This window comes from Cygnus olor, chromosome 3, assembly GCF_009769625.2.
Source record: "Cygnus olor isolate bCygOlo1 chromosome 3, bCygOlo1.pri.v2, whole genome shotgun sequence".
NCBI classification, from domain to species: Eukaryota; Metazoa; Chordata; class Aves; order Anseriformes; family Anatidae; genus Cygnus; species Cygnus olor.
Window position 1 is genome coordinate 110,608,755 of NC_049171.1, and position 14,966 is coordinate 110,623,720.

General features: G+C 48.9%; 1 protein-coding gene across 1 annotated transcript; it reads right to left on the bottom strand.

Moving 5' to 3' along the window:
• Positions 1-1,833: 1,833 nt before the first annotated feature.
• RAB1A (RAB1A, member RAS oncogene family) lies at positions 1,834-14,559 on the bottom strand. Its single transcript, XM_040553172.1, has 6 exons — positions 14,315-14,559; positions 7,851-7,923; positions 5,630-5,725; positions 4,095-4,190; positions 2,915-3,046; positions 1,834-2,641 (listed from the first exon to the last, which is right to left on the bottom strand). Exons 1-6 carry the CDS (start codon positions 14,335-14,337, stop codon positions 2,444-2,446), a joined length of 618 nt encoding a protein of 205 aa, XP_040409106.1. The 5' UTR covers positions 14,338-14,559; the 3' UTR covers positions 1,834-2,443.
• Between the last annotated feature and the right edge of the window lie 407 nt (positions 14,560-14,966).

Here is a 14,966-nt window from a genome sequence, read left to right on the forward strand (position 1 = left end):
CAGAGCGGATAAGGTTTGTGTACCACGCAAGTAGAAGGGGGAAAGCACAGTGAAATTATTTAGAGCTCTTAACTGTTTTAGTTTGGGGGCTTGGGGTTGTTTTGTTTTTTAATACCCTCCCCTATCCTCCCCCTCAGCTTCAAGAGCAGGTTTTTAAGTCACGAGGCTGCAGGTGACAATTCCCAGCTCAGCGTGCACCAGGACAGTGCTGCAGTGAGACTGCTCTCACTCTGGCCTCACCACCCCAGGCTCCCCTGCAGGCGGGCACTCTGGGAGTCTTACTGCAGCAGGACCAGCCAGGAATTACCCAGCCAACATCACCCCGGCTTTGATGAAAGGAAACGCTACTGCTGCCTCTTTGTCTCCGTGTGCCAGTTGTAGGCCTGGCCCAGGCTGCTGAAGCTATTTAGTAAGTCAGCTCACAGGTGAGAACCCTTCAGCCAGGATTTTTTTAAAACCTGCTGGGTCCTCTGCTGTGTACTCGAGCCTGACACCTGGCTGGAGCTTTTAACGGTGCCACCCTGTCAAGTTGTAACTTAGGGAAAAAAATAACCACCAAACAACTGGTGTAGCCCAAGTTGGTTTTGCAATGCTTTTATTACTGTATATATTAACATTGTTTTGGATAGTATGTAGCAGGCATCTTGACATTTAAGTTCATTTGTGCAGTTCTCTAGAGGGAAGATGTTTTACCCTCAGTACACCTCCTTCTGGTTCGCTTCCTGATCTTAGCAGCACTCACTACTCCTACAGCTCCTGCTCTCCAGGAGGAGCGAGTCACATAATGAATTATACCAACAAGCACATCTCTAATAGAAAGCACATCACTTTATTTTGTGAAGGTCTCACGTGGAAGAGTTCAACTTAACCATGACAATACTTTATGTATTACAATTGCCTGTTCATTGATGCAACTATGTTGAAGAAAGCTGTTAGCCAAAGTTCCCCCCCCCAAAAAAAAATCAGAGGCTATTTGCACCAGTTTTAGTTTATACCTCACAACATACCTAGGCTATATTTGTTACTATCACAGGGTGTATTTACTACTAGGGGAATGTTACATGGTCTTTCAAAGATGAGACTATTTACAGAATAGGCTGAACAGTTGAGTTTAGATAAAGCTGAACAATTTTACATGTATAGGAAGTGTTATAGGCTAGCTTTCCTGTGGCTTTTAGCTAGACATCAGGCACTAATGATTTGATTAGCTCTGTACAAAGAATCACACTGCCCAAAACCTCTTGGCTGCTGGTTAGTTCCAAATTGTTTGAAAGAGCGCCTACATGAGCAACAGTCTGGTGTGGGATCTCACTGTCCCCATTTCATCCTTCTGATGCCTTTATGCATAACCAAAGAGAAACTAAGCTGTTGCATTACGAAGAGTATTAATTAAAAGAGGATGGAATTAACAGTATATAGAAAAGACATAATATACTGGTACAAAGTTTTACCACCTCAAGGTTATGCTGAAGTATTCACATTAGGGAAATACCCTTCTGTCCCCCTGCTACACAAAGCAGACAGGTATTCCCTAAGTCAAGTCCTTGAGAAATAAATTAAGTTCCGAGACTAAGTTAGGGAACTGTAGTACATTCAGAGTGCATTATGCCTCCATGGACATTGGCTAGGTGTTCCTGGTACAGCGCACATGCCTTAAGCACCACAACACCTCAGTCTTTTGGGCCATAGTCACTAGTTTTGTTGCAGGGAAGGTCTCTGGGTCTACTACAAGGTCTGAGAGCCATGGCTGCACAAAGGTATGTTTTGTGCACAATGCAAGCCTGATTTCCCCCTTAGCCAATACAAATTAAGACAATATTTATCACCATACAGTTTGATATTACTTCCAATAAGTACAATATTTATTAAACATTTCTTCAGTTTTGTTACATATTGTGCAACAAATTACAATATTCTGCAGCCACAAATTATATGCAGAGTATGAAGAAACTATTAATCAGAGATAGTGTGATCTTTCCATTTATAATTCTACAAGAAGGAACTAGCAAATCAGATCTTACATATATCTTACTAAATTTTATGCATGGAAACTGACAGACACTGTTGTGCTGTTTGATACAAAATGGCTAAACTTCATCTTCAGAAGACTAAACCTGACATCTAAACATGCCAATAGAAACATCAAAACAAAAATACATCCTAACCAACCACAGGAAACAGTCTGGTATCAGGAAAAGCAACAAGGATTACACGTTTATAAACCAGCACACAAAGGTTTAAAACAGTTCTGAAAATGAAGTTAGCTGTCTTGAGTCAAGGGAATAAAAAAAGTCAGTATTGACCATTTACAATCTCTGACCTTTGTGGAGACGGTAAGAATCTGTTGTAGTGCAGCTACATACAGTACAATTCAGGCAAATTTTTTTCACTTGGGTTCAGATTGCAAATTCATTGTTGTGAGACAAAAGGGGGGAGGCAAGTTTTAGCAGCAACCTCCACTAGACTGCTTGACTGGAGTGCTCTGAATTTTAACATTGGACTTCTCCGCACCACCAGCTGTTGCTCCAGGACCCATTCGTTTTTTAATCTCAGCAGCCATGGTCATGAAAGACTGTTCTACATTTGTGGCGTTCTTTGCACTGGTTTCCAAAAACGGAATTCCAAGAGAATCTGCAAATTCCTGTGAATCGAGAAACAGCAAACAGTAAGCTCACACGCCAACACTCACAGCTCACCTGGTTTCCTGGTGCACCTCCGCATCCACCCCAAGTTCGCAGACCCCCACCCAAACCCCAATTTGACTTGTACTGAAGTACTTAGCAGGTCACTGAGCTGTCTGCATTTGTGGCACACTGACATCTGTGTACCGAGCTGCTTCCCTACACTGAACTCAACTGCATTTATGACCCAGCCTAGCACTGAGCCAAGCCAGCCCATGTCAGTACCAACATACCTTTGCTGTTGTATAGTCTACTACTTTCTTTGTGGTCAGATCACATTTGTTCCCCACCAACAACTTGTTGACGTTTTCACTGGCATAGCGGTCTATCTCCTGCAGCCACTGTTTTACATTATTGAAAGACTCCTAGGAGACAAGAGAGCTGTAAGCAGAACCCCTACCACAAGGGAAGTTCAACACTATTCAGCAATAACTGGAAAAAAGGTAAAGCAACGTACATATCAGTGTGCTTCACAACTACAAGGGACACAACACTACTAATGCTACTGTATTTTATCCATACCACCGCTCCCAATTCCCTCTGGATAAGGGAGTCACCACAGGGTCTAGACCATTCTTCAGGCCACTGCTCCAAGCAGTGCACAATCAGCCCCTTCCTCCCTGGCTGGGCTCCCCCCCATTATTTTTCCCTGCTCCATACTGAATAGCGAACAAATACCATCAGGGACTCCTCCTCCTCCTCTTCCTGTAGCAGGCAGAAGATACAGTACACAGCTGAAAGCAGAAGAATCCCAGGCATTTACAAAGCACCAGCTATTAGGTGCAAGTCACATTGTTGTGGAGAGAGATGCTGGAACAACCTTTGACTCCAAAAATACAGAACTGCCGCACTGAGCTGACATTCGAGTTAGCAACAGAAGCCAACTGTTCCCTTCCTATTAGTTCAGGAAACTCTACACTTCCGAAGAGCCCTTCAAACAGGACAACAGCACCACTGATCTTCAGAGATTTTCACAAAAAACACTGCCTCAGTTGTACACTGCGCACATGCTGACATTTTTCAGTTTCAGATTTGTTTATTGTAGACCAAAGTTCAAGTACATCCAGAAATTTTTGAACAGTATCAGTAATTCAGACTCCTCACCACTAAAGGCAGGTTGAGAAGTATTCAGTCACTTACCTACCCAGCAAGTTCCAGGTTAAGCCTAAGACACTGTTACTTTAGAGTAGTATCCCACCTATCTCACAGCTCCCTGTACTTGTTTAGCCCCAAACTGGAGACTGTTGTCCATTCAGCTCAATAAACTTCAACACAGCTGGAGAACAGTCACTGCATGCTTCAGAAACGCTGAGTTGGTAAATCCTACATAGTGCATCAAATTGCATTTTATTTACACGTCAGCCTCGTGCATTCCACCTGGAGAACCCCTCCTGGCACAAGTTCACCACTTACCTGATCCGTAACATCATACACAACTATGATGCCATGAGCGCCTCTATAGTAACTGGAAGTGATAGTTCGAAACCTCTCCTGTCCCGCTGTGTCCCACTGCAAGGCAAACAGGATCAGTTACTGCAGAGCAGGGTGCCGGGGTCACAGGAGCTCACAGAACACAACTCAGCTGACCTGCCACCCAACTGCAAGCATCTCCAAGTCCCAGCTGCAGAAACTGCTCCGAGATGGTCAAACAGGATTCAAGATAACCAATATATTTTAACTGGGAAGTACGCTTCAGTAGGTGCTTTTCTAGAACTGCTCATTTGTTTGGTTTTATACCGAGTGCACTGAAGAGATCTCACAGAAAACATTTCAAGTCATTCTGACCCAAACAGAAGCCCTTTCTGCACATATAAACAGAAGCCATGGTTCAGTGGTCAGAACAAATGCAAGGCAGGGCTTGAAAACCCGTTCAGGCTAAGATCTGAGAGATGTGGGGTACCTAACATCACCACTCCCTTCAGCAGCCTTGGTACAAGAGCTGCAAAGGTATTTACAGGCAACATCCTCCTTGAAAGATGAAGTGCAACAACTCAAACCTGGTTCCTTCCTCCTGCTGGCAGAGGGGAGGAAGGGCATTTGGTGCTTCACCTCCCCCCAGCAGGGCAGGAAGTCACCTACACACCGCTGTTCCCAAAGCCATGTCAGGAGTAGGGCTAGCACGTATTAAAAATAGACTCGCAGACAGATTCCTGGTGGGCTGTTCTGATGGTCTGCAGGCTCACAACTGTGCCCAGGCTTCTGGCTGGGAACTAGAGGCTGCTCCACAGCGCAGCCTGGAATCCCTGAGTCATTGCCTTCCAGTCCTGAGAGCCTCTGCTGGAGCTGGAAGCAGTGGCTGACAAGGATTGTGTGACCTTGCATAGATATTAGATTTCAGTACACAAGTCACCGTTTTAGAGCACTTCAAGATTAGAGGAGAGAACTGCCAAGTCTCTGCCCCTGCCTATTGCAGGGGAAGGCCAAACAGCCAGAAGACACTACTCAGCACTAAGGCAGACAAGCCAGTTGCAAGCACACGTGTCAGTTTTTCCTTTCAGACCCACAAAAGCACACTCCCAGCACCAGGTAGTGCACACAGCTGTTAACAGCTGCTGGAGAACTCTGGCATCTTGGACAACCGTGATGTTCTTGCACTTACACAGATCCTCAACAGTTACTGCAAAACTATACTGGTTTTGATGAGAGCAAACCAGCACAGGATCCTACCCTTCAGCTCACTGCCCATGGTGCCTTTTAAAACTTAAGCTTTTTCTTCCCAAAGGAAAAAAGATTAACATCTCACTTCCCCTTTCAGGCAGGCAGCATTGATCACATCCTTCTTCAGGGACAGGTCATGGGAAGTCCTGTGAAAACTGCCTAGCCTCTTGGAACAGGGAATACACTGTACTTTAATCATTAAAATAGAAACAAAGATAAGTACCAGTAATCATGAATGCAATTGTGCTTGAACAGATTAAGGTGCCCAGGAGTTGAGAAATACTACTTACTATCTGAAGTTTGATTGTTTTCCCATCTAGTTCTATAGTTCTGATTTTGAAGTCCACACCAATTGTGCTGATGTAACTTTCTGTGTACGTGTCATCCTAGGAAGAAGAGTGAACATAAGTCAAGCCAGCTGCACTTCCACAGTCACCTACTTTATTATGCAATAGGCAAACACCATGCAGACAAAGGTACTTGATTTCCTAGGAAAAAATGGTCTGATCATCCATTGCAAAGTCCAGCAGCAATCTAGATCTTTTCACTGAACACTTACTCTTTAGAAATTCTTCAAAAAACTTTTAAGCACCTCATACCGCAAGGTTTGTGTTCCCCAACTAGTCAATAACTCATTCCAAAAATGCTATAGCGTTAAGTCCTGAATTGTAGTTCAGAAGACAGCCTTTGTTCAAGTTGGCAGACTGAAGAGCTACTTAGAATAACCATTAAGGTCACTGAAGTGCCTCCAATTTTTATCTTCCTTTGGTGTTTTTTCATCTGTTACATGGCAGCTACCTATACCAAGTGAGAGGCTTTGCCTCATTCGCCCTCCGCATCTGAATTTCAGATCCCCTGCCACTACAGCAGTTTAGAGTTACAGCTTAGGTACTCGTGATGAGTCCTCTGCTGCATGGTCTGAGTGAGCACAGGAAACACAGCGCTGCTCTAACAGCCTGCACAGACCTGGCTGCTGAGGCCCCACCTGGTCTTCGGCACACAGAAACCTTTGGGTCAGCCTCCACTACATGCGAGTGTTCATTAGCCTACTGGCGTGAAGGAAGGTTATTTGCAAAGTACCAGCAGGACAGAACTTAAACATGCCACAAAAGGCTTTACGTAACCAGCAGCTCTCACAAAAGCAAGGGGTTTCTTTGTGCTGTGAATGGAAGACACCTCAGATAATACAGCTGTCTGAAGGAACAGACGCAAGTAACGGGAAAGCATTAAGCCTTTTACAATGACATGACATTCATTTCCTTAAGTTCCAATACTCAAAAAGGTATGTTTGAAAAGCCTGCTGCTGTTTAACCTGCAGCAGGAACATATTAAGCAACATAAGGACTTATTGCAGCATTCGATGTAAAAAAGCTTAGTTTAGAAAGTCAAATTTCCACAGGAAAAAGCTTCTTAGCTGAAGAAACACCAGATAACTGAGCACAAACATAAGCTGGTTATCCAAAAGAATAGATGGATGCTTTTGAATAAATTTGACTTCATGTGAAACATCTGCAAGAAAACAGGCTACACTGATGTGTGAGTACTGCTCCAGCCTCGGTGTCACTTCCAATCCACTAACTGAGCTCTGAGCAGAGCAGGTTACACCACTCTGGTGCTCGCACTGGTTTTAGCATTGCCTTGTCCTACTACAGTAGCACTGCAGTGGCCATGGGGGCTCCCACTGGTGCAATGCTATTTGCACACAGCAGACACCCACTTCACCTAAGTAACAGGGAACTTCCAGAGGTGCCTGGAGCAGCTGTTTATAGTCTGAAACTGCCACCATTGTCTTGCACTAGTATCAAAACTTAGTTTCGAATCTCCTCCCACAGCAACACTTTAAGCTAGACACAGGTGAAGAGTTCTCTGGACTCCAGCTCTTCCCACCAGGAGCTGTCAAACATTTCAAACTCTCCCTGTTGACAAGAACATTGGAGCCTCTTGCATGAAGTTCAAGACAGCAGCCCACCAGCAATTTTAAAGTTTTGTATACGTTCCTTCACTAAAGGAAGCATTAAGGCCTTATTATTCCTAGATTATTATTTTAATTACCTCTCCCCCAGGCTAAGCAATTGGTAGGCCTTTTCAATGCAGATGTCAAACTTCACCCAGCTGAAAATATTCAGATCAAGTAATAACTAATTAAGGTCTTTGGCATACATTACAACTTTGAAAATGAGGACTACGAGACCCCAGACCTCAAGTACGTTCTTCCACCTTCAGAGTTCTACCACCACCACAATGGTGGAACTTATATTAGGATATTTTGTTCTCAAGTAACAGGAAAATGAGAATCAAATTTAACCGGGCATTCTTGATATATCTCTGATATGACTCATGAATACATTAGCTGGAAACATTCAGGAGACAAGAAGGCTTTGAAACACTGATTATTCCTTGGTACACCAGGCCTGACAGCCATCAGTCCTTTCAAGCCGCTCTTCTAGCGGAGAAATTCTTGCTAAGTACCTGAGGCAGCTTTTATATAAAAGTTTAAGCATGATCACTTACTGCAAACCTAAGTAGAAGGCAAGATTTCCCAACACCGGAGTCTCCAATCAGAAGTAGCTTGAATAAATAGTCACTGCAGGGAGAAAAAAATGGCACTTAGTGACAAATGCTGCTGACAGCCAGTACACTGTTTGAGTCAGGCAGATCAGTTCACTGCTAGGGAACAGACCCTCCAACTCCGAACCCCTCTGGCCAGGTGAGGTGCTCTCAGTTCACGTAAGTTGCTGTGTAAGGGAGGTGTGAGGTGGATGCCCTGGGCACAGCATTTGCATTGAAGCGTGCTGTTCCAGGAAGTTACAACGGGGATATTGGTAGCTATCAGCAAGGCGAAGAGTCCTACTTCAGCCCTTTGTGGTCTAGCTGAAACTAAAACCACACTTCCCAGTTACGTACGAGCCTCACTGGTTGGTAGAACAACACATCAGCAATAATAGTTCTGGTGGACAGCAAGCCAGCTCATACCATCTGTAAGTCAAAGGCTTCGCTCCACTGCCTGTATGCACAAGTTCCACGTAGCTGGCCAAAAGCAGCCACGTCCTTCCTCAGTTTAAGTTACCCAGACTGAGCTTTCAGCAGGATCCAACAGAACACACGACGGAGGTGTACAAGCCATTAGCACCAGGTTTAATGACCTGCTGAAGCAGAATGAACATCTGCCTTCCATGCTAGGCTATTAACAGCCATATTAGTGGCCATATATTCCACTCATCTTTTAAGAACGAAGCACACATTGCCAGGTAATACATCCACACTCAGGTGTGATGTCAGCACACATTCCTGTCAGGTATGGTGTAATAATTCTTAATTCACATCGGTAGGGGTAACAATTTGTGTTTTGTTTAATGCTGAGCCCTCCCAATACTGGGGGCACAAGCACAGTATGGCTGACCTACCTTACATGTCAGAGAGCAACGAAGACTTCACTGTTAGCAAAACATTAAACTGTTATGTTAGTCACAAGCCAAATGGGGTGGTTTAATACCAGAGACCAAGCAGAACAGAAAAAACCAAGCACCACTCACAGCAATACCTTTTGTTAGGTAAGCTAGTTCCAGGCTTGTAGCTCTTCAGCCCCACAACACCCAGAATTAAGTCCCATGCTCATTTAACCACCAAAGCTTACAAGAGGCACATTTCCACCCCCACTTAACCAAACAAAAATAAACCTGAAGTCAGCTGTCCCCACTATTCCCCACCACTGCCACGAGTCCAGCCAGGGCACTGCACCCACCCTCAGCAGCCAGCCACCAGGCTCTCCTCCACTCCTCAGCTCAAGTGCCCCAGTGACTCGCTGTGAGAACACGTTCTACGGAGGAGACCCACTGCCGCAGCACTTCTCTCAAGGCTAGAGGGAAGTCAAAGTGCTAAATGTAACGACTAATAAGCTAATCTTAAAAATGCAGGCTCACCCCTCCCCAGCCTGAAGTGAAAGCACTCAAGGTACTTCAGAAATCAAAGTCATCTGAAGATACTTAGTTTCTGGGGCTCAGAGCTCACTACTGTCAAACGGTGTGCGGCACCAAGGCAGGATGGTTTTAGTGCAGTGCACTTACTACCCCGCGTAGTTCAGAGGAGGTAAGTGAGGTTGCATCACAACCCACTTACCCGAACAGCTTCAAACCAGTCGAGGCACCGCTACTTACCAGCGGCACTACAACTGCTCGCTCCCCAGGACCACGCAGGACCCCCTCGTGGAGCTAGGGCAGCCCAGGAGCTGACACCGCTGTCCCTGCCCCGACACACCGCCCTGCACACTTCCTCCCCGCGCCCTTCAGAAGCGGCTTCGCGTTTCCTGTGGCTCCGCTTGCAGAAGCTGCCCCAGCCACACGGACGAGCTGACTGCGGGCACCCCGCTGTGCTTTATCAGGAGAAAACCACTCCAGGCCTAACTGCCCGCCCCAGCACAGCGGGACTGTCTGACCCTTCCCTCTGCGGCCTCCCAGCCACCGCCCCCAGCCCGGAGCTGAGGAAGGAGCGAGCTCCCTCCCCTTTCCCCCACTAATAACTGCAGCTCCCCAAAGCTGACACGGGCTAGAGAACAGGGTGATGGCACACCAGCTCTCACATCTGGCCCTCTGTTAGGTTATCACACACAAATTGACACACACAGCTTTCAGATTTAACAGCAAGTTTGGGTCAGCCAGTTCTCTGCAAAGCTAAATTATTACTTATAGAAAGCAGTAATACCCTTCCAAGTACTAGAGCCTGCAGCATGGCATAATCCCCTTAAGAATGGTAACACAGGAATATTACCACTGTGCTTTCACCTGAATTTCACTGCTCATGTCACTAGAAAACATTTAATTCCTTCCTAGGTAAGACTTGAGCTACAGCTCCCAAGCCCCCCTTGCTTCCAAGGAGGGCCCAGGTCTCCTCAGCCCCCAAACCCTGCAGGGTTTGTCCTCCTCTCGCATCCCTCAGACTCCCGGGCAGCTCCCAGCCAGGCCTACCCTGCTATTAAGTCCTCCATTTTATATGCAGGCATTCCCTGGCCAGAAGCAAACAGGAGCAGCCATAGTGTAACTTAGCAGTAGTGCTGTGGGTGAAGCAGCAGGAATCCAAAAGTCCTTAAATGCTGCTTTTGACATCTCTACTATCAAAACGTGTCCCGACTCTGGGCTCCGTTGTTTCAGACAGCAATCACCGGGTCACACAGCAGCTCCAGCCAGCTGCCTCACCCAAAGCAGGGCCAGCACAGCTCAGGCTGAGGCAAGAGGCAAACAGCCTTTATCAAGTCACTCTTACCCTAGAACAGGCTGCTGTGTCACAAACCTAGTTCTGCCAGATAAGCAAGACTGAAACTTAGACCTGCATCAACTCCAAGATAATTAAAGTGCAACCTTGCTGTTTAGGTTTTCAAAAATTAAAGTTGCTGCATGCTTAATACCCAAAAATGCGCTCCACTTCCACATACAGCTGCTTTAGGGTGTTTTACAACACCAGGTGTCTGTATGTGGACCTTGAGAACTATGTTACACACGGTGTGGTGGCTGAGACCACAGAACAACAGCCTAAATCCAAGAAAAAGGAGAACAAGCTACAAAGTTTTGCTGAAATGTATTTCCAGACTGAACCCTGCTGATGGAATATATTCGAGTAAACAGCTTCAGTTGTGGTGACGCATCCCAGTCACCCAGGTTAATTCTGGTGCTTGCTCCTGAAAAGCCTCAATCACTTCTGAAGCTGTGAGCTTAGCTTTCCCAGTCTGAAGACCTGGGCCATTAGCTCCTGGAGCTCAGGAAGCCCCCGTAGCGCAGGCTGGGCACAGGCCATGCAGCACAGCCTTCTCCACAGCACTTGGAGGTGGCGTGAACTCGGACTGATCGTTCAGCCACTTCTCACTCTTTATATAAGCAGTCATACTTCACACTACACAAGACTGCTCGCTGGAGGATGTGCGGCAGCAGGGCAGGCAGGTGCTGTCAGCATGAGTGAGGCTTTCAAACCCTTCTAATCAGGAGGAGAACAGGCTAACTTCCTTTTGCCAAGGAGAACTGCTAGATACACTGCAATTCTTGCAAAAAAGGCACCTCCAGGAGGGCCCTGCCACATCTGAGAGGGGAGCAGCACTCCACCACAGGCACTTTCCATGCCACAGCCAGCAAGCTCAGCAGAGCTGGCCAAAGCTGTGCAGGACAAGGGATCCGCATGCCTCTAAAGCACGTTGTTTATGTAGGCAGACGCACTTCTTTCCTAGAACCAGGAAGGCTTTATCCCAAACAGACAAGATGAGGTAGTCATCCATCTCCTACAAGGAACTGTTGGAGTCAGCTTTAATCATTGATGTCAGCTGCAGGTTTATTGTAAACAGATACTCACAGCAGCCTCAAATCCTCTGTCTTTGTTCCACCACCCAAGAAATTTTGAAGAGGAGCATGACTGTCACTCTGATTACACACTGCATGTGCAAGTAAACAGAATCCAGAAGACAAGAGGCCACTCTGCATCGCAGATTATGGCTTAGAAAGGCTGGAACAAATAATTTCAGATGTTTCCAGAAGCTGTCACTCACCTGTCACCCACTGACCTCCACCACACAAGCCTGAGAAGCCCACACAGGGGCTCACTAACACCTCTGAATACCAAAACCAGGTTTATTCCAACATCACTTTGTTCCCTTATCACCCCTTAGGGAAGGTCTCTGGAATGAGACCCAGACACTACAGAGCATTCATCAAGATTAACTCCCAGGCCTGCTTATCTGTGCAAGGGCTCACCCCCCGGTGGATCTGTGCAAGCCAGCCTGCTGCATGCAGTTGCACAAGGGGTAGGAAGCACCAAGCCTGAAAGACCTCAGCATGATCTAGTCACAACAGAGTCAATATTGACATTTTGACTATTTAAACACCATAATGGGGGAGGAACACAAAAGGAACACAACCCAGCACTGGCTGGACAGATGTTTTGAGAATTTAGCTTCACAAATGCTAGCGCTAACAGCTCACCCAGCCCTCCCTAGCTCCTTCTCACACACAAAAAGCACACTTGTTAGTCCACCAAGCTGTCCTACAGCACTGAAATTTCAGGGGAGCTCAGAAGCAGACTCCCTTCAAACCCTGACACCAGTAGCTTCTAATCCTGCAGCTTTTTGAATAAGAAAACTGAAGGAGGCAAGTTTAACAAAAAGATTTAGCTAACCCACTGACTTCTGACACGCCCAGGACAGAGGATCTGGGCTACAGCCCCATCTGAAGCCCTGATAAGGAGCTGAGAACATACATTACAGGCAAGGTACCACTAAAAGCACAAATGGATACCTGCACCTGTTAGAGATGGACTAGGAAGAATACTAGAACCCCACAAATCTTACTCCCGGTTTAACACTGATCCAAGTACACTTATTATAGGGAGAGAAAAATATCCTTAAATCTCACTGTGCTCTTCCCATCTCTTATCCTCATCCAGCAGACACAACCCCGCCAAAAGTAACAATTTACTATTCCAAATTAATCTTAAACTAGTCTTCCCTCTTCATTTTAAGAGTCCAGTCCCCACCTCCAGGGATGAACACACTCCACTGAGAACAAGGCTCCCACAAAATGCTTTTTCGCCTTCATAGCAGCACTTGTTATCTGACTGCAGGAAGCTATGCTCTCAGTCAGCTCTTCCTAAAAAGCTGGGAGGCTTCAGTAAAGGCCAGAAATAATCTGTGGGGGAAGAGCCCCTTCCACCTGCTTCCACCCAGAAGGGCCTAACACTTCACAGGCAGCCTTCCAGTGCCAAACCCCACCTGTCCACGAGATGAAGTCGAATTTAACCCTGAGACCCTTTACCACCACGAAGGCACCAACCAACAAATTGTTGTTTATCCACTGGTTACATCCAGCTACTGTTTTAGTGCTTCCAGAAGCCATACCAGCAAACCTGTTATGTAATCTTGCCAAGATGTAACTTGAGTTCCTGGCTGAACCTCTCAGTTTTCACCAACTATCTGGAGCTAGCTGATGATTACTTCGCCTTCTATTCCTGCTCACTCTCCAGGTGATTTTAATGGGCACAGAGTGCCTGCAGTCACACTGCCACACACAGGGAGCATGAAAGCCGTGACCATGCACACCAGCAGCCACAGCTGCGTGGGAACACAAGGTCTGAGGACAAAAGTTGGTTGAGTCTCACCCATAAAGAGGTGGTGGGATCTAGAGCAGTAATGTCATACCACACACGGGGCTCAAGAGCAAAACCACGTCAGTTGCATTAGAGGGCATGGCAGCTTTGTCATCCCAAACTGGAGTGCCAGCATAGGCGAAAGAATCCTAAAACCACTCTTTGGCACTGAAGTAGTGAGAGCAAAGTGGCTGGCTTTAAAGTGCTTTTTAAATGAATCCCCAGTCCCTCAAATAAAAGATGAGGGAGCCGAGGTTTGTTGTCCCCAACACCCTAGTGGGCAAGCCGCTGCTCTTACTGCTGCCAGACCCCAGACAACTACTGCCCAGAGCCCTCAGCCATCCCCGCTGCCGAGCACAAGGCCACCCTCACACCACGACCCTCCAGAGAAAACCACAACCCCGTGCCATCACCAGGCTCTCCAGGCAGCTCCTACTTCGGCTCAGTCCAACCCCGAAGATCACTTGCTTCATGACCAAGCCGGAGCGTTGCAGAACCCACAGCGGCCCCGAGTGTTTTGCAAGCGCCATGTGACACACACATGACTCGCAGCCGGAGCGGGGCAGGGCGGACCTCCGCCTGCCCAGCCTGCCAGCGGGCCGGGGCGCGCAGCCCCCGCGGAGAGGAGCTGTTTCTCCCGGCTGCCCCCCCTGCCGCTCCCCCCAGGCGGGGCTCACCGGGGGGCGGCCCCGGGGCAGGGCGAGGCGCCCGCACCCTTTGGGTCCCCCCAAAAGGGCGGCACCGGGGGGGGGCACCCGGGGGCTCCCCCCACCCCCAAGGCCTGGGGGGCCTCCCCCCGGCTCCGCTGCGCCCCCAGCCCCCTGGCCCCGTCCCCCTTACCGCCCCCGCCCCGCACTCACTACTCGGGGTTCATGCTGGACATGTCCGTGGGGCCCGCGGCCCGAGGGACGGCGTAGGGCGCTGCGAGGGGAGGGCGCTGGCGGCCTGGCACCTGCCGCCGCCCAGGCGGGCGCTCCGCGGATGCAGGGGGTGCGAGGGCTGCCGCCTGCGCCCGGCTCGGCTCGGCCCGGCCTGCCCCCTCCGCCCGGCCCCGCTCCGCTCCGCGGCCTCCGCGCTCGCTCCTCAGCCCAAAATGGCCGCCGCTGCCCGACCAGGAAACGGGGCGGCCGCTCGCCCAGCAGCGCTTACATGGCCGGGGGGAGGCGGCGGGGCATGCCGGGAAACCGAGTCCGCGCCACGCCCGCCGCCCCGCGCCCGCGGCCGGCCGCGCCCCGCCCTCCGGGACTCGCTCTCCCGGCGGCCCCCGCGGCGGCGGCGGCGCATGCGCGTCGGCCGGCCTTTCTTCCCTCGGCCCCGTCGGCTCGGCGCGGCGGTGGGCGCAGCGGATTGGCCGGGGAGGGGCCGGCCGGGGGTGACGTCAGCGGGCAGACGTGGCAGCCCGGGCGAGTCGCGGGGCGGGCGGAGGGAGGCGGGGCTTAAGCGCCGAGGGGCGGGGCCGGCGCCCTCCCCACCCGGCTGGGCCCGGGCGCGGCCGCGGCCTGGGCCTGGGGC